The sequence below is a fragment of the Mytilus trossulus genome, chromosome 2 (genome assembly GCF_036588685.1).
Source record: "Mytilus trossulus isolate FHL-02 chromosome 2, PNRI_Mtr1.1.1.hap1, whole genome shotgun sequence".
NCBI classification, from domain to species: domain Eukaryota; kingdom Metazoa; phylum Mollusca; class Bivalvia; order Mytilida; family Mytilidae; genus Mytilus; species Mytilus trossulus.
In genome coordinates, this window is record NC_086374.1 from 78,724,978 (window position 1) to 78,744,154 (window position 19,177).

At 32.7% G+C, this 19,177-nt stretch overlaps 1 protein-coding gene across 1 annotated transcript in view; it reads left to right on the plus strand.

Moving 5' to 3' along the window:
- Positions 1–11,943, plus strand: part of LOC134708061 (FMRFamide-related peptides type HF-4-like) — a 56,121-nt gene extending 44,178 nt beyond the window's left edge. Inside the window, exon 3 of the mRNA XM_063568350.1 lies at positions 10,171–11,943. Coding sequence (XP_063424420.1) covers positions 10,171–10,559 — 389 coding nt within the window. The 3' untranslated portion in view covers positions 10,560–11,943. The remainder of the gene's footprint in view (positions 1–10,170) is intronic.
- The last annotated feature ends 7,234 nt before the right edge of the window (positions 11,944–19,177 follow it).

Consider the following 19,177-nt stretch of genomic DNA (forward strand, 5'->3'; position numbering starts at 1 on the left):
ATTTCTATTATGAATTACAATAAACGTTGAACCACAAACATCAATATCATTCAATCGCGAAGTAGAATTAACTATTTGTGGATTCTTATAAATTCTAAGATATCTTTTGGACAAGTTAAAATCTCGGTCCATTTCTGAAATGTATTCTAACATACTTTTGATTTTTTAACCCTGTATGCCTATATTGCCTATGTTATTTTAAAATTGTTTGTATGCACATTGAACGACAAATCTATGTGACGTATAAAATTTTCTGACGTCAGACACACAAATCAATGAATCTGTTTGTAGATAGATGTTTTTGTGTTCTGTTAAAATGTCCCTTGTAAAACTGTTATACGATGATGATTGATGTATCCATATTTTGACTACTTTATTTATTGTGTTTCTTTAGTTAAGGCATCAATGTAAATATAACGAAATTTGATGAGACTGTTATCAAAGTGAGAGGGGTAGCGCTATAAAACCAGGTTTAATCCACCATTTTCTACATTTGAAAATGCCTGTACCAAGTCACGAATATGACAGTTCTTGTCCATTCTTTTTTTTATGCGTTTTGTTATTTGATTTTGCCATGTGATTATGGACTTTCCGAATTGATTTTAAGTTCAGTATTTTTGTGATTTTACTTTTTACATCTGTTCCTGTGCGCTTTACAAGTGTAAAGTAGCTGCTTAATTTTTTGATAGTTTATAGTATGGAGTTATGTTATTTGTGTGATCAGCCCAGGTTATTCACGGTGGGTATGGTTGTCCTGCGAGAGAACGTACTGTGCTGGTGATTCGGTCCTGACGGGTGCTGGTGATCAATGAAAAAATGTAAACAAAGACGAAAATGATGATTTTTGACGTTTTCACTAATAAAAAATGGAAGAAAACAGTTGAGATTTTTCAATTTTGTTTCTTATGGGTTCATATATAAACCATTGAAAAGTTGACCCCCTAAACTGTTTCAGTAAGCGTAACACAAAAATGCTCATTTTCAGAAAATCTCGAACTGAAAAAATAAAACAAAAATGCTCATAGAGTCCGCTTTATATACTGCAATCCACACGACAAAACTATTTTGTAAAAAAACATTGCAATTTATAAAAATTTAGCATTTTCTCAATTTATTCATGTCCTGATACTGTGCTGGTGGGTCCTGTCATTGTGCTGGTGGGTCCTGATACGGTGCTGGTGATTTTTTATTAGAAGTTGGTCATATTTGAAACAAATGTTACAAAATCAATAAAATTGGGCAGCTAATCGTCGTCAATAGGATCTATTACTCCTATTTAGCTCTTGTGCATCCATTTGGCTGTTTAATATGTGTTTTCAAACTATTGTAACTTGTATGACATAATTACAGAAAAGGGCAACATCTTTCGTCCAATATCAGAGAACAATATATAGTATCTAAAATAAGAATAGTTTTATTAAGATATTAAATGCCCCTTACATTGATGCCTCAACAATGATCAAAGCCCATGCCCCATATACATGTTTGTCAGCGCTCCGCATACCCTTCCCCACTTCCACCTAACCAACCCTCCTCATTTCTTCCTTCATTGTTACAGTGGTGTACCAACACAACAATTTATCACATTAAATAATTACACAAAGACACACATTATTGAACAACGAATGCTCGCAGGTACTGAAAGCTAATTCAAAGCCGCATTTTCAACTAATAGATAAATCATGTTCTCAAATACAAAAATCTCAATCGTGTCGATTAAGGTGGTATGGGAGTCTAAAATAAAAATGATAGAATTTGTTCATACTTTGTCAAAATGTAGTATCTATTGATACATGATCAAAAATATTAAAAAAATGATAGGTCACCGTGCATTTTCTCAAGCTACAGGTTGTGACAAAATGACAAATTTTGTATGGATTATACAGGAAAAAACACCATTTTGTGAATAAAAACTAAACAAAATGATAGAATTGTAAAATAAATTAGGAAAAGATTGCTTTCAGACAATGCTTTGAGAATATCAAAAGAAAAGATAGGGTCACCGTACGTTTTTTCCATCTAAAAGACAAAATAGGAAAATTTCATGTAGAGTCCTTCAGAAAATGCACTGTTATAGAGTTACCTCCCCTTAAAATGCCAATTTGAAAAATACTCAAAAACAACCAAAATTAATCTACACTTGTAAAAAATATTAATATTTCTAAGTTATATTCTTATAAAGTGGTTCTTTTAGATGAAAATTCACATTAAATTCTGCATTCCTGCATCAAATTTTGCTAACTTGATAGAAAATATTGACCTTAGATTCTCTGTTTTTTACAATCCAAGATGGCGAAAGACACCCATACCACCTTAAAAGTCTCAAAACTTAAGTTCACATTTTAATGTTTGATGGAGCAGAACTTTAAAAGTGTGCAGTGAATCTTGTGCTCACAACAGTTATTGTCATAATTATGTTTACATAAGACTTATAAAGGAATTAAGAAGGTACCAATAAATGTTTTACAGTTCAATTTAATTATCATGAATGGAAGGTGAATGGAAACTGTGAGGGTCAAACTCTTAAATTGCTTATAAATTTTGCTGGACCCAGTTTCGTTATCTGATCTGAACGTTCTGAAATGTGCAAGGTGGAAAGACATTTTGATTTTTTTTACTCGGAAAGTTTTGCCCTAATTGCTTAAACTTTTGCAATATTAAAGCCGATTTCAATGAGTGTGAAGACAAAGGGAATATCTTTGGTTATATTGCTTGATGAACAGAAAAGTTATTGTTAGGTTATGTAAACTACCCTACTTTAAGAGTATACTAGTCCGACAAATGACACATCTTTCTGTCTGTAGGACCAGGCTACTTCGCAAGGAGGGTACGGTCTAGCTTACAAGCAAGCTAACCAAAGTTATTATATTTGCCTATATACTCGATGGAATCGGCTGTAACTAAAACCTCGAATACATTTAAACAGACAGTGGTCATGTTTGTTGATGAATATTGTTTTTCCTAGATTCACTCTTGAAAAATTATTTGGTAACATTTGGTCAAGTAATTTCAAAAAAGATCTTTTTGTAATTGCGGACGCCAAGACAATACATGAACCTCATACGATCCCTCGACACATGTGAGCTTATATATGATCTTATAGCGATTCAGGTTGATAACCATTTGAAATTAAGCCAGTTTGTGTGTGTGTGTAGATTTGTATTGTTTTAAACTGTTATGACCTTTTAAAGTTAAATGTAGGTGTTTAATCTAAGAATTTCTTTTGTAAACTCAATTGGAAGTATGAAGCTATTGATTGATTGATTGTTGGTTGCTTAACGTTCAGTGGCAAATATTTCATGCATATTCAGGACGAGAACAAGTTCACAATAAATACAATAGGTAGGTCTTGTCATAAAAGAGGCCAATAGTCGTGGAATTTTGGACTGCCACTGGAAAATGAGGATGTATTGGATAGGAACAGAAATTTTGCCTTTCAGCAGGCCACCTACGGACCCCTCAAAGAGTTGCTGCAAGGGTTATTAACGTGCAAAGAGCGTGGCACTCTCTTTACACGAGACATCGGATTTAACGTCCCCATTCTGACCGGACGCGACTGCGAACTTGATACATCCCGCACTGCCAAACGGACGCCCCACTTCAACAAGCGTTTTACTGCCGGTCAGGAGAAGACCAAGTGACCATATTTCTATTTCCCAGTTACCCTTGGGGAATTTTGAAATGCACAATTATCAAAGCAAACGTTAGTTTCAAATACATTTAAATAGATTTTAAAGGATAATGTACCCTTGCGTTGATCCAATGCTAAACATAACAAAAATCTCTTTACAAACGTCTGTGAATTTTCTACAAAAATAGTGATTTTCTTTTCACCAAATTCTCTTTTTCTGCTTAAAACAGTAATAAACTATAAATAATAATGCTTTGCAAGAAGTTTCCCCTTGATATATGTACAAAATAATGTCTCTGTTATATATTGTCTGTGCTGTTTTGATACTTTTGCAGTTTGCACATTTCGTAATTGACAAGCCACAGAAGGGGTCATAAACCATAAACGAAAAGATAAAATATCGATCTGAGTACTTAATTTGCATCTCTGAACCCCCACCCCGGTTTGTTTTAGGAGGGTGTCTAAAAATGATCGATTTCAGACAGCCGAGTACGCATTTTACTTTCCAGGCGTTGATTGTTACTGTCCTGAAAACGGATAGATGGAAACAAAAATGTTTGATATATCTGGCTTTAGATTCGTTTTTTTTTAAATATAAATTAAGGCTACATTTAAACATAATAATACTAAGAATTCACAATATAAAGAAATGCAGAAAAAAATGGATGAAGTGAAAAAAATAGTATGGAGTCATTACTACAGAGATGGTGTGTTTGACACACAAAACTTAAAAGCTTAGTGATATTACCAATATTAAAATAAAAGTGTATTTTAGTTAGGTATTTTTTCCATTTACTCATTTTCAATTATAATTAAGGCACATTTGATTTGTATTCATAAAAATATTTAAATATAGTAAAGTAGGACACATTGTTCACTTCCTCCCCCGTAATTCTTTATCAAAAATATTTATTTATTTTGGAATTTTGAAATGAAAAAGCTAAGAAATCTTAGTTTTGTTTATAGTGGTCTCTAGGTTATTTCGTCTTCATTCTCTGATTAATTCTAGTCTGCCCTTTCTTAAAATAGTGATTTGTTTTAGTGTTCTCTCGAACTTTCGAAAAAAACAAACTGATAACCGTTCAGACAAAAAAGTTATGTTGAAAAAATCTTACAGATACAGCAAGTGATTCTAAATGGCTATAAGATACATTTTTCTTTTAAAATACAATTTTTTAATCTAACGGGAAACTATTCCAAGCTTAAAACTTTTACTGCAACCTCGCTCTTACTTATCCCCCCCCCCCCCAAAAAAAAACCAAACAACACCAAACAAACAAACCCGCAATACTATCGTCATTCTTATAGTCAGCACTCAATTGTTCACATAAAAATTTGATTTAAGCTGCTAAAGACATATGATTCAAACGCTCAGAAAGTTCTTTGTTCTATATTTTTTCTCTCTATTTTTATGCAAAACGGTAACCTTTTACATTTTTATTTAATGGGTTATTGTTGAAGGTATTACGATGACGTATGGTTATTAACACATACTTCTTTTGGTTTCTTAATGAAACTTGTCCATTGACAACAAACATACCACATCGTCTACTTTATATAAGTATTGTATAAATTACAACGTATTTTGGTGATCTTGCAAAATGATCGTAATCCCGAAAATCGTAAACATATTTTCTTATCTTAAAAGGGGACAAGAAGGGTTCCATTAACAGGCCAATAAATAAGATTACAGTTAATTTAAAAAAAATAAAAAAAAATAGGGGTATTTTTTCTTGCAAAATAACAGTAAACGGATTCAAAACAATGTCAATTTCAAGAAAGCAGGCAACAGTTAATTAGTCAATAACAGTACAGCATCAATGATCTTTAATATATGCCACTTTTAACTAAAATATAAAGGCACAGAACCAGGACATCGGAGCACAGAACCAGGACCGTTTTTCTTATCACCAGCACCGCGTCAGGACAATTCCGTTAAACGAACTTGCACGACTTTTGCAATATAATATTGTTGTAATATACTTTGCATGGTACTTGTGACGCATCAGAGAAAAATTAAGCAACAAAACAGTCGTTTTATTGCCGTTCTGATACAGTGTAAACAAACCCACCAGCACAGAATCAGGACCCACCAGCACCCGTCAGGACCGAATCACCAGCACCCGTCAGGACCGAATCACCAGCACAGTACGTTCTCTCGCAGGACAACCATACCCACCGTGTTATTGGTCGGGTTCGTGTTGCTGAGTCTTTAGTTTTCTATGTTGCGTCTTGTGTACTATTATTTGACTGTTTGTCTTTTTTTAGCCATAACGTTGTCAGTTTTTTTTTCAATCTATAAGTTTGACTGTACCTCTAGTATCTTTCGCCCTTTTTTTGTAACCTTCTAAACTAAATGAAGATTTTGGCTAAAAAGTCGATAATGTAAGGTGCAAAAAGTTTTCTTTTTGTGAATAATCTTTAATTCTATCTAAATAAAATGCACAGAAAGATAAAAGATCGATCTGTTTAAAACATTAATTTGCATATGTGCCCTCGGCAATAGGTGTTTTGAACAAAAAAATCCTAAACATAGGACATAATCCCATCGAAAAGAGAAATCGGGAACACATATTTATGTCCAGTCTTTTTTGAGTTGATCGTTTTGTTTTGAAAAACGTAGAATGCAACCATATTTCAGACACCAACTTGCCTCAATTTATATTATGTTGGAAATATTGAGGCTACGTTTTGATAAAAAAAAAAAACGTTGAGAATTCACAGTTCTAAAAAAAGAAAGTATATGGATCAAGCGTTAAACCTTTCTAATGAGTTATAACAACAGAGTAGATTCTTTTGAATGATATTTTTTTTTTGCATATAGAATAACAAAAGCCCTTAGCGTCAGACTTTACAAGTGAATCCTATAAATGCATATTATAAAAAAATCTCATTTTTGGTGTGTTTTATCTATAGTTATTCGGTTTCAAACTCTTCACATATCTAGACTGCCTTTCAATGAAATATTTATAAGGGATTCGTTTAATGTTTTTGAACTTTCGAAAATTCAACCAGACAAACCCGATCAGACAATAGTTTTATGTTGACAAAAGGCGTAAAAGTACACTACATGATGCTTTATAGCTTGTAAATACATTTGTCTTTTAAAATACAACTGTCATGAAAGAGAGATAATGATGCTATGTGGATAAAATTATCGGTTTTTACAAGCTGAATTGACAGTGCGTCGTCCTTACATGGCTTCCATTTTTGAGATTATAAAAATTGGTGGGGAAATAGAGAAATAATTTTGAATCCTAACTGCGTTAAGCATATCTTTAGCGTTTATGTTTAACAGCTGATTAATTTTTCATAAGTTTTGGGAATTGTTTATCATTAATGTTCTTCAACTTTGTACTTGTCTGGCTTTATTAATATTTTGATATGAGTGTCACTGATGAGTCTTATGTAGACGAAACGCGCTTCTGGGGTACAAAATTATAATCCTGGTTCCTTTGATAACTATTCAGACTCTAATACCCATTCCGAAAAAAATTCATGAAATTAATGAACCAATTGCTTTAAGAAAACTTATAATCTTATCAGTCACACTGATTTTGATTGCTACCATAACTTGGTAGAAAAATACCAAGTGCCTCGAAAGGAATGGCATTCTATATTCATGATTCCACCGATGAAATTACTGTCATTTAGAAGGTGCAAGGCTATTTTGGATTCATAAATTTTTAATGGAGTCATAATAAAGTGTACATGTACAGCTTTCCTTAAAGAGCTTGGCTTTTTTAAATGCATTTATACATAACCATGACATCTATGTACGATGAGGGATGATTTAAAAAAATATTTTTTCAAATATAGCTGAGTACCAGCCAGATGAGAGCCATTGTTTCTGAGTTTGAGAAAAAGTATATTTAATATAGATGATAGTAAAAAAAAACGCCATGAATTTATTTTTAAAACCTTGATTATTACGTAGTATGCGGTCATGTCAACATCGTGTGTTTATTATGCATCCGCCATGGTGGAAGGGGCATTAAGTTTAACAATTGTCCGTCTATACGTACACACTTTCCAAAATTAGTTTCCGTTCTCTAACAATTCTTATTATCATGAAACACCGATCAAGATTGAATGTTGTTGGTGTCACTTTTATCGTTCTAAAGTTATGCCCCATTAACTCTACTTTCCTCTATAAAGATGATGTTCTTTCACTAAATAATTAAAAATTTGATGACTTTGTTGAACGCATCTATCTCATTGAACTAAAGATAAAGCATACAACAGATACAGTTAAGTCTGCTTCATATCTTAACTTATATCTAGAAATTGACAATGAGGGTCGGTTGAAATCAAAACCTTACGACAAAAGAGGAATTCCAATTAGGAACTTTCCATTTCTAAGTGGCAAAATTCAAGCAGTTCCTGCATACGATATTCCCATACTTGCATTTCCTATCATGATTTTCTTGATAGATGGTTGTTGCTCACAATGAAGCTATCAAATCAAGAGTTCCAAATGGTGAAGTTGAAATCATCACTTCGTAAATTTTACGGTCGAGTTGGTTGACCGTTATGGAATTACCGTTTCAAAAATGATATCATATATGTTCCTTACGTCGTAACTACAATCCCCTTCCACTTCATGAATATAACCTATCGAATAAGACTATTTACCGGATTTGTTATCACATAAGCAACAAGACGGGTGCCATATGTGGAGCAGGATCTACTTACCCTTCCGGATCACCTGGGATCACTCCTAGTTTATGGTGGGCTCGTGTTGTTTATTCTTCAATTTTCTGTGTTGTGTCATGTGTACTATTGTTTTTATGTTTATCTTATTCATTTTTAGCCATGGCGTTGTCATTTCATTTTCGATCTATGAGTTTGACTGTCCCTCTGGTATCTTTCGTCCCTCTTTCACAAATTGCTGAATTTTTCATATCCGTTTTCTAACTTAAGTTTACCTCAATTATATGTTATGAAACATATACACAATCCTTATTACCATTATTTTAATCTGATAAATCAGCACTCAAAAACCGTGATTGCATGAATCAGATGTGGATTCTTGTTTCCAAAGAATGAAATGATTGCACAATTAATCCATTAAAACTTGAGCACTTAAAACACACAAATAAATTCCAAAGCAAATCAAAAATAAATGGGTCGAGTTTCAATTGGACACAGATGATGCCCCCGTGTGCATATAAGTTATAACGTATTTATAATAGAACATACATAAAAAACTATAATAGTGACACAACCCAAATTAGTACTCAGTTTTGTGGTAATAAGTATATACAAGCATTAGCCTTTCAAAAAGGGCTATAGTTGACTCTTAGCTGATGAAAATGGAAAGTGCTCTCGCTTTGTAGATTAATTCTTTTACTGGAATAGCCACGTGCATCAATCAACAAATTTTACCACACACGTGAGGTCACAAGTTATAAAGTAGTATATACATCGTTTAACGTTGTTGTTTACTCCAGATTCGACTATTTATAGATAAAAGTTACCTGTGTAAAATTTAATTGCTAAAATAGAGAGGACAAATCCGATACTCTACGGGATTGAAGGACATTTACTAGGTCATCGGTCAATTCTTAATATCGACTCCTAGGAGTCGATAAATATAACAATGGCCATTTTCCGGATTTGGTACAGGACAATTAAAAAGAACAAATGGTGGTTTGAACCTGGTCTTGTGGCATGTCAAACCCTGCTTTTATGGCAATGTTGAAAAAATCAAATGACAACTTTACATGACAGGATTACAATACAAATAAATGGGAGAACATATAGGACAGAAAAACACACAACAAATAGCTAACAAAAGGTACCGGGTTTAAAATTTAATACGCTAGACGAGTGTTTCGTCAACACAAGATTAACCAGTGACGCTCAGATGAAAAAAGTTCGAAAGCCAAAACAAGAACAAATTTGAAGAGCATTAAGGACTAAAAGTTCCGAAAAGTTGTGCCTTATACGGCTAGGATTTTCTGCCTAGGATAAGAACATTCTTATCATATAGAATAATTCATACCTTTGCAAACAGTAAAATATAAATCAAAAGTTAAAAAACTGAAAAATACAAAACAATTGTGGTGTTTATTTCCATGGAAACCACATATTTACCATGCATATTCAGATATATGAATATTTATGTCAACAAGATAGATATTCAGATTTTGAGTGTTAATCGAAAATACAATTTTGAGGTTGAACTCGTTTAATTGTATCACAAGGAAAGTACAAAAGATAATAAAAAGAATTTTCTTTGATTTTTTTTAAATAACAGTATTTATCACACCATGTTATCTTTTTTTTTTAATTTAAAAGTAGTTTTGGCAATTACCTTTTATTGCCCTGGGGACAATCACATATAATAATAAGAAGAAGAATAACAGACAATAAGGATGCCTGTAGAAACTTTAAAACAGAAGAACAAAATATTACTGGTTAAATATTTCAGTGAAAAAAGTGGTACAAATATATATTAATGTGATATTTGTATTTCGAAATTAAATCTCCAGACATCAATTGATTACAATGAGCCTTGTATCTTTAAATTGTAGATTTAAGTTTGGACAATGAACTTTCTATGCAGAAAAGACTTGATCCATCACAAGACGCCGTTGATTCTTACGATTTTACCGACGAGGATTTAGTTCAATTGATGAAAAGAGGAAGTTTGTTACGATTTGGTAAAAGAGGAAGCCTTCTTAGATTTGGAAAACGTGGATCAATCCTACGCTTTGGAAAACGAAGCTCACTTCTTAGGTTTGGAAAACGTTTTGGACACCAGGACGATACAGGAGCATGGCAAACATACTTAGATGAAGATTTAAAGAGGAACTCTATTTTACGATTCGGCAAAAAAGCAGCATTATTTCGATATGGAAGAAGTGCCGAGAAGGCTCCTCATACTCCTTTTCGATTTGGTCGTGAGGAGGAATTAATATAAATTCTTCAGACGAACTTCACATTGAATATAACATTGAATTGATTATAATGTGCAACAGCTTGAAATTGGATCAGACGTAAGAATACTAGGTTTAAAGAATCATTTCTGCTATATTTCGATTGAAGTAACATGTTCAATTTAATACAGTCTCATTAATCTGACCGGATTCTTAATATATTAGAATTACTCAAAAACAATGATTGATTATTAAAGATTTTATCCCAAATCATTATACCTACGATAACGACAGATGCAAAACAAGGACCATTTCAAATAATCCATTGGAAACATAGAACAAATATTAATAGATGCTTACAACACATTGTAAAAGTTTGAAACCTTTCGTTCACCAAAAGGTCAACAAAATCGAATGTTCCTGAACTTTTCTTTAAGTTCTCCTTACTTATAAATCACGATTTTTTGCTCAAATCTTAAAGCAACAAAAATAAATTAACTGTTAAGTTTCAATGTGGGTTATAAGTGAAATCTACACTCTCTATCACACCACGTGATTTTAGTTGGACTAATTATGAGTGGTATAAAGTAATGGCGGATGTTTAACTTGATGTTTTGGAATAATTTAAATGAAACATTCTGTCACTCGACATTTAAAATTTTATAAGTGATCAAGTTGTAATACCTTGTTTTAAGTTTATCGTTATCGTAGTCCAGAGTTGAAGAACTCAATATATATATTTATGCTGTATACCCATTCATGTTGATATGTCTTTGAAAAAAATACTGATTTTGTAATGTTGATCTTACGAACGTCATATGTTGTGCCGAAATATGTCTTTCCTTACGATATACTAGTAATGAATTTTCGTTTATATTTTTATCAGTAGTGTTGTTCACAACTTTCAGACTTGCACACTGTTTTTTGTTTGTGTAGCATCGTCATTAATTGCGATCTGATACAATATAATTTTATGATTTTTTTATCATAAATTTTCCAATTCTGATTGGATACTAAATATTTGAGTCTGAAAGTCTTTACAAAAACGGCATTTATGTTTGAAAAAAAGTCATCCTCACTCACAAAGAATTTAACAAAATCTTTTATTTATAATTAGTATCAGATTGTTTGAGTCCAAATTCTTTATTAATTTACTTAAAATATGCTGATGGTGATATTTCTGATATTTTACACTTCCTGCATTGTAACAATGTCTCTACATGTATGTTTGATATGTTATCAATGATGTCGTTAAGTGACATAGTCATTATTAGAATAACAATTGCAAAAAAGACAAAGATACTTGATCAGGAAACATCATAAAAAACAATAAATGTCAAATGTTGTAGGTTAATAATTGAATATGTAAGTGAGATAATTGACTGGAATCAATTTAGCTGATTGAATATTAAAAGAGTTCTAAACAAATAGCTATCGATTTAATTATAAGCTTCTGTTGTACTTTGGTGGTTAAATTAACGAGTTACAAATACTGAAAACAATGGATAAATGAGAAAAATAAAGATATTTACCTTTTGATCGAGAACACCGTATACAAATATATGTTGGAAAAATTGAACTATTCGGAATGAACATGTACGTTTATGGAAAAAATGACAAAAACATACAGAAATTTCAACCTCTGGCGGGAGGTTTATTTGACCTTATAAATTGTTGAATGTTACTGGACAGCCAAATTCACTTCTTAGGTAGAATATTCGAACGTGTGGATTTTGGATAGCTGCGAACGAAGACAAGTATAAAAAGAAAGGGTTTTAACTGCTACTCTTTATCTTTAACCTTGCAGAATGGCATTCAATTGACAACTCAATTGATCACAATTTGCAGCTAGTTAAAAGTTGGGCCTAGTTTAAACTTGAGCCTTGATTTTCATTTTCATTGTTTAGAGTCATTCGTTAGTTACGCAACTGGAGACGTCTCTGTGAATTATACCATGTAGACTGTCAAAGTATCCAAGATTAGCTGGGCACTGAACTAAACGTAGGTTTAAGAAAATTTTAAACAATTTCTACCGTAAATTCGCAACAGAAAATCAAGTATGACCGTGAGAAATTCCCCTACAAACTGTTAAATGTTAAACAGCAATAAAATAATGTATAAGCCAACAATTTTATTTCTTATTTTGTTCTTGTGTTTCCAATTAATTTATAACGATCCTCGTTATAGATAAAAAGATAAGTAGTTTAGATATAGATTGTCCTTTGAGAAAAGGATCGCTCACATGTTTATCTATTTTTTTTCTCTCTAATTTGGGTATACATTTTCACAATAAAGAATTGAATTTCAAGGAAGAATTTTACCTAGATTACAACAAGACACACATTTCGAAGAAGGGAATACATTTTTGTTTTTAAAAAGGAATTGGAACAGAACATGTATTTTTTTTTATCGTTGTTGTCGAAGCAAATGAGAGAGAAAGAATATATTGACCCGCAAGAACAAATAGCGTCTGTCGCTTGTACCAATTCTGGAATCTGGCAGTTTTTTTCATTTGTCCCGTTGATTGATAAAGTAAGAGAAGAAATTTTTGAATCAAACTTTGTCTGCATGCAACAACTTTCACAATTATTCCTCATGATCATGAATCTTTAAAATAATGACCACTACTACTTAAAATATATTTCAAGGATAAAACATGTTTGTTAAATGGAAGGGGAACACAATTTCAGGTTTGTTACCGTACATTTCCCGTTGGTGTATATTAACAAGACATGTTCAGTCTATCAGTCAATTAACATATTATCTGCAGTAAATGTAATAATGTTTAGACAATTCGATATCAGCCAAGACCTTCAAAATGTTCAGTATTTGGTATTTACCAGTAGAAGATATACTGAATTGCATGAAACAGGTCTGAATTAACCGCAAGCTAAATGCCAGAGTATTGAATTTACAACAAAAAAACATCTACAAATTTACTCTAACCCTTAGCAAGTGTAAACAATTTTAGTTTCAGATTTTTCAAATGATGTCCAGACCAAAATGACTATTAAGACTAAAATGCATTTACTAGTGTAATTCCGGAATAAATCAAACAGCGTTATGAGGTTGAACTACGGAAAAAGTACTTCACAGGTTTTACGGTTGTCATCGTGCGTAGAAAGATCGTATTTATGATGCAGTTTCTCAACTTCAGGAACTTTATGTGCGTATTTATATATTTGTTTCTGAATAAAGTTTTGTTTACAATAACATCAGGAAACAATAAGTATTGTAACAGCTACAATTATCGTCTTTTATCATCACCTGTTTTTATTATTACCTTCTTCACACCACTTGATATTACATAAGACTGAAATTGCATAACATGTGAGACCTGTATATCAAGAAATTATATTTATTTTTGTTTTAGAAACACGTGTCATTCTTCTGCATTGTAACCACTACATCTCATCTGTCCAACAAGTGTTGTTCTGCTAAAAACCGTTCGACCATTTCCTATATGTGTCATTTTTTTGTTGTTTCGTAATGTTCTTGTTTTACAAATGTTTCGAGGGTAACTAGTGGAAGTTAAAACAAAAACGTGTATCATGCACACTGAAACAGTATTATTTGTTTCAAATACTACCATTTACTTATTACTTTAGATTATGAATCGTCGGTCCTTACAGATGCAAGCAGCCAATCAGTCGTACAGTACGTCGAAATAAGCGTTATTAAAAAAATACATGTTAATCTAGTAAATCTACTTTTAGATTTATAAAATTTGTAATTATACTTTGACGATTTTGGCACTTTACCCATTTTCCTTTTAATGGAGCTTAAGCATTTGCCTTTATCGTCATCCACATCGCAAACATCACCCCGCTCAGTCGATTCTTTATCCTCGTAGAACGGCTTTAATACGAGAGCAGACAATATCAGTGACATGTCAGCGACGTTACAATGAGAAGTTATCAGTGACTTTACAATGTACTACGAGCCACCGAGGCAGACTCAACACACAATGATCACAAGACGCATGTCAAAGGAAAGCAAATCGTTCGGGAAACACAATAAACAAATGTATGTTGTTGTTTGTTTAGGCATGTTTCAGTTGACCCTTATGTTATTTATACAATTTAGTATTTGCTGTATAGTCTTGTAGTTTACAATTTTGTATTTAGTTACCACATATGTTTATGAAGAGGATACAAAGCACTTCAATTACTATTGGTGCAATCTAACTTGGTACAATAGTTCTAAACAAGAACCGAGACAAAACAAAGTATCTAATAAACCTCAGATACAATTAGTATACAAAAGGACAATACACTAACATTATATTCATGAACGATGAATCATAATTAAGAAACTGAATGGGTCCATCAATGCCCATGCTACGTCAATCTTTAAAGACCCAAATGTTGCTAAATACCTATCCGACCTCCATGATAAATATGTTGTTGTCCCCGCAGACAAAGCCCAAAATAACATCGTTTTTGCGTGTAACATCATTACATTAACTGCTTGATAAACGAATAAGGTATTGACAATAATGAATTCACTTGGAAACTCAACTTATACCCTCACGACACTTACCAAAGAGGAAATCCTGGATAATCATAGGTCTGTTCTTTGTTCCTTTGGAATTTCAACCAAAGATGAAGAACTGGATCTTCCATCACTTTATTGGATACCTAAACTACATAAGTGTCCTTACAAACAACGGTATATTACTGGGTCTTCCAAGTGCTCCACGAAACCTCTTTCTAAAGTATTAACATCTATTTTATCAGCAATCAAAGACGGGCTTCAAAGTTATTGTGAAACTACCTATTCTAGAGGTGGCGTTAATCAGATGTGGATACTTAAAAATTATAAAGACCTTTAAGAGTACATACAATCTAACTCTCGTTCATCTTGTAACAGTATTAAAACATTTGACTTTCTACTCTTTACACAAGTATTCCACATTCCAAACTAAAAGACAAATTGAAATTTTGGAATTTTGAATCCTCAATGCTCTTCAACTTTGTAATTGTTTGGCTTTATACATATTTTGATATGAGTGTCACTGATGAGTCTTATGCAGACGAAACGCGCGTCTGGCGTACTAAATTATAATCATGGTACCTTTGATAACTATTGAAAGAGTTGGTATTACTTTGCTTCATAAAAAAGAATGGCCAACGTAGATACAAGTATCTTGTCTTAGGGAGGGATAAATCCTACTTTGTAAAGAATCACTCTGATTCAAACAAAAAATTCTCTGAAACTGATAGAATCAAGATGCTTGATTTCATGATTGACAACATATTTGTTACGTTCGGAGGACGTGTTTTTCAACAGACTATCGACATTCCAATGGGAACAAACTGTGCCCCTCTGTTTGCCGACTTGTTTCTTTATTATTATGAGGCTGACTTCATGCAGGAACTTCTTAGAAAGAAAGATAAGAAGTTAGCAATATACTTTAACTGTACTTTCCGCTATATAGATGATGTTCTTTCACTAAACAATTCAATACATGGTGACTATGTGGAACGCATCTATCCCATCGATCTAGAGATAAAGGATACTACAGATACAGTTAAGTCGGCTTCATATCTTGACTTACATCTAGAAATTGACAAAACAAAACTTTACGACAAAAGAGATGATTTCAGCTTTCCAATTGTGAACTTTCCATTTCTAAGTAGCAACATTCCAGCAGAACCTGCATACGGGATATATATCTCCTAATTGATACGATATTCCCGTGCTTGCATTTCCTATCATAATTTTCTTGATAGATGGTTGCTGCTCACAAGGAAGCTATTAAACCAAGAATTCCAAATGGTGAAGTTGAAATCATTCCTTCGTAAATTTTACGGACGCCATCATGAGTCGGTAAACCGTTATGGAATAACCGTTTCACAAATGATATCGGATATGTTCCTTACCTCGTAACTACAATCCCCTTCCTTTTCATGAATGTGACCTACCAAATTAGACTATTTACCGGATTTGTAATCACATAAGCAACACGACGGGTGCCACATGTGGAGCAGGATCTGCTTACCCTTCCGGAGCACCTGAGATCACCCCTAGTTTTTTGGGGGGTTCGTGTTGTTTATTCTTTAGTTTTCTATGTTGTGACATATGTACTATTGTTTTTCTGTTTTTCTGTTTGTCTTTTTCATTTTTAGCCATGGCGTTGGCAGTTTGTTTTAGATTTATGAGTTTGACTGTCCCTTTGGTATCTTTCGTCCCTCTTTTAGCCAAACCTGGCAATATAAACAAATAAAACAGATAGAATACGAATATGTAATAGCATGCTACAATTATAAAAACGAAACTAATGAAAAAGTGAGTCTTTTATAAAGCCCTTCTTACATACAGTTCATAGCGTGAAGTACAGTTCATGCGTTTATAGTAAAAAAGCTTTGAGATTTTTTAAAGGTACATATCGGTGGTTCTTATTTTTTTAGTTGGTGAACAGTCTTGAATACAAAATGAAATTCAATCCCAATTCCGCGATTACAAATTCTATTATCTTTAAAGAGGGACGAAAGATACCAGAGGAACAGTCAATGGTATCCACTGTTTCAAACATTCGGTCATAAATTATCCTAATTCTTCAAAACCTTTTTTTCGTTCAATACGAAAATAACACTCTTTTCCACATGGCAAGCTGCATATAGGCAAAAATAAACCTATTTGTCTCAGAACTTACTTCCTTTATCGAATAACCGTTGTTTTTACCTGGCTAACACCTTAATGTATACATATTGGTTGTTGCAAAATTTATTCTAATCATTATAGATCTGTAAATTGCAAGTTCAGGTCTGATAATTCAAGAAAAATATTGTTCGGTATATCATGTCAAAGAAATTATAACCTAATGGAAAACTTCGTTAAAGGAGACAAAATCACATTTCAAAGCCCTTTTAGAGAAGAAGTTTAAGCATTTTCTTTTGTCAAATGAAATTATATCTGTTTAAATAAGAAACGAAATCCTTTCATTGACAGGGCGAATGAAAAGGATGTATGATGCATTAATCGGTTGATGAACAATTGTTGTATTTGTTTTTCAGTGACATTTTCTCTTTATCATTACTGACAGACAAAACTACGTTATAAAACGATAATCCCGAATTGAATGTGATCAACTAATTATTTAGACGTGCGTTCGCAAGAATATATCACATCATTTCTTGATAATGCGGGCTATCGGAATTCTCTCGCTAAGTACTAATCTTATTAGACTGAACAAGATTTGGTATTTGAGTGTATTTAATTTGATAAGTAAGCATGTTATAGTATTCGGCTGGATTAATTCTGATGCAGATGAAGCGAATATGCTTTCTTTAATGCACATTTGAAAACTTGTTAGTTTTCCTAATGACAGGCATCATGGGACATTCTCAAATCATTAAGTTATTAACATTTCAATGGTGGAATTTTTAAGTCATAGAATTAATTTGCTATGTTATTGATTTTCCCCTTACTTTCCCTAAGAACAAATGAAAATTAATTTTACGAACATAACTTGTGAATAGAAAGGTGGTTTAGATAAAACGATTTCATACTAATTTGTTTCAATATTAGTTTTGATGTCTAAATTTGAGAGTCTAGAAAAAGGCGTATTCACAAATGAATCACTAAATTATTTCTGCGTTTTTGTTTAAATAAAGCCGTTGTGTTCCATTGTTTGTAGTGATCTTCACAATAGGGTTACTCGGTTTTTATTTATCATATTATGTTTATGTTCATCCATTGATAAGTACTCAGTGTATATTCAAGTTTAACTTTCTAGAAACAAACAATTCGGTATTAGGACATCATTCGAAAATATAGCTCAACATTCAGACTTCTTATACGTTCAGGTATTTCACATCCAATTTTTTTTATGGAAATATTCTTTATAAAGCACAAAGGTGTCAGTATTCTCCTCAGAAACTAACAAAACCTTTGAATAGACATATTAAGAAGGGATATAGTTACGATACTGTTGTCAGGTCATTAAAGATTGCATATGTTGGCGTTCATATTGATTCACTTATAGGGTCTCTCCATCGGAACTAAACACATTTATTCAAAAACCAGTTGTTGGCATGAAACGGGTTACGTTCTTCTCATATATGTTATGATGGTATGATACTAAACCCCTAACGGGAAGGATTGTGACTGATGTTCATATGATGAAATCATAATCTTTCAGTCAGTTTAATTGAAGTCTGAAGCTGGCATGTAAGTTAACTGCTAGTATATAAAAAAAAGAAGATGTGGTATGATTGCCAAGGAGACAACTATCCACAAAAGACCAAAATGACACAAACATTAACAACTATATGTCACCGTACGGCCTTCAACAATGAGCAAAGCCCATACCGCATAGTCAGCTATAAAAGGCTCCGATAAGACAACGTAAAACAATTCAAACGGGAAAACAAACGGCCTTATTTATGTAAAAAAAAATCAACGAAAACCAAATATGTAACACATAAACAAACGACAACCACTGAATTACAGGCTCCTGACTTGGGACAGGCACATACATAAATAATGTGGTGGGGTTAGTAGTCTGTTGTCATTTATGTATTATTGTCATTTTGTTTATTTTCTTTGGTTACATCATCTGACATCAGACTCGGACTTATCTTGAACTGAATTTTAATGTGCGTATTGTTGTGCGTTTACTTTTCTATATTGGCTAGAGGTATTAGGGGGGGGGGTG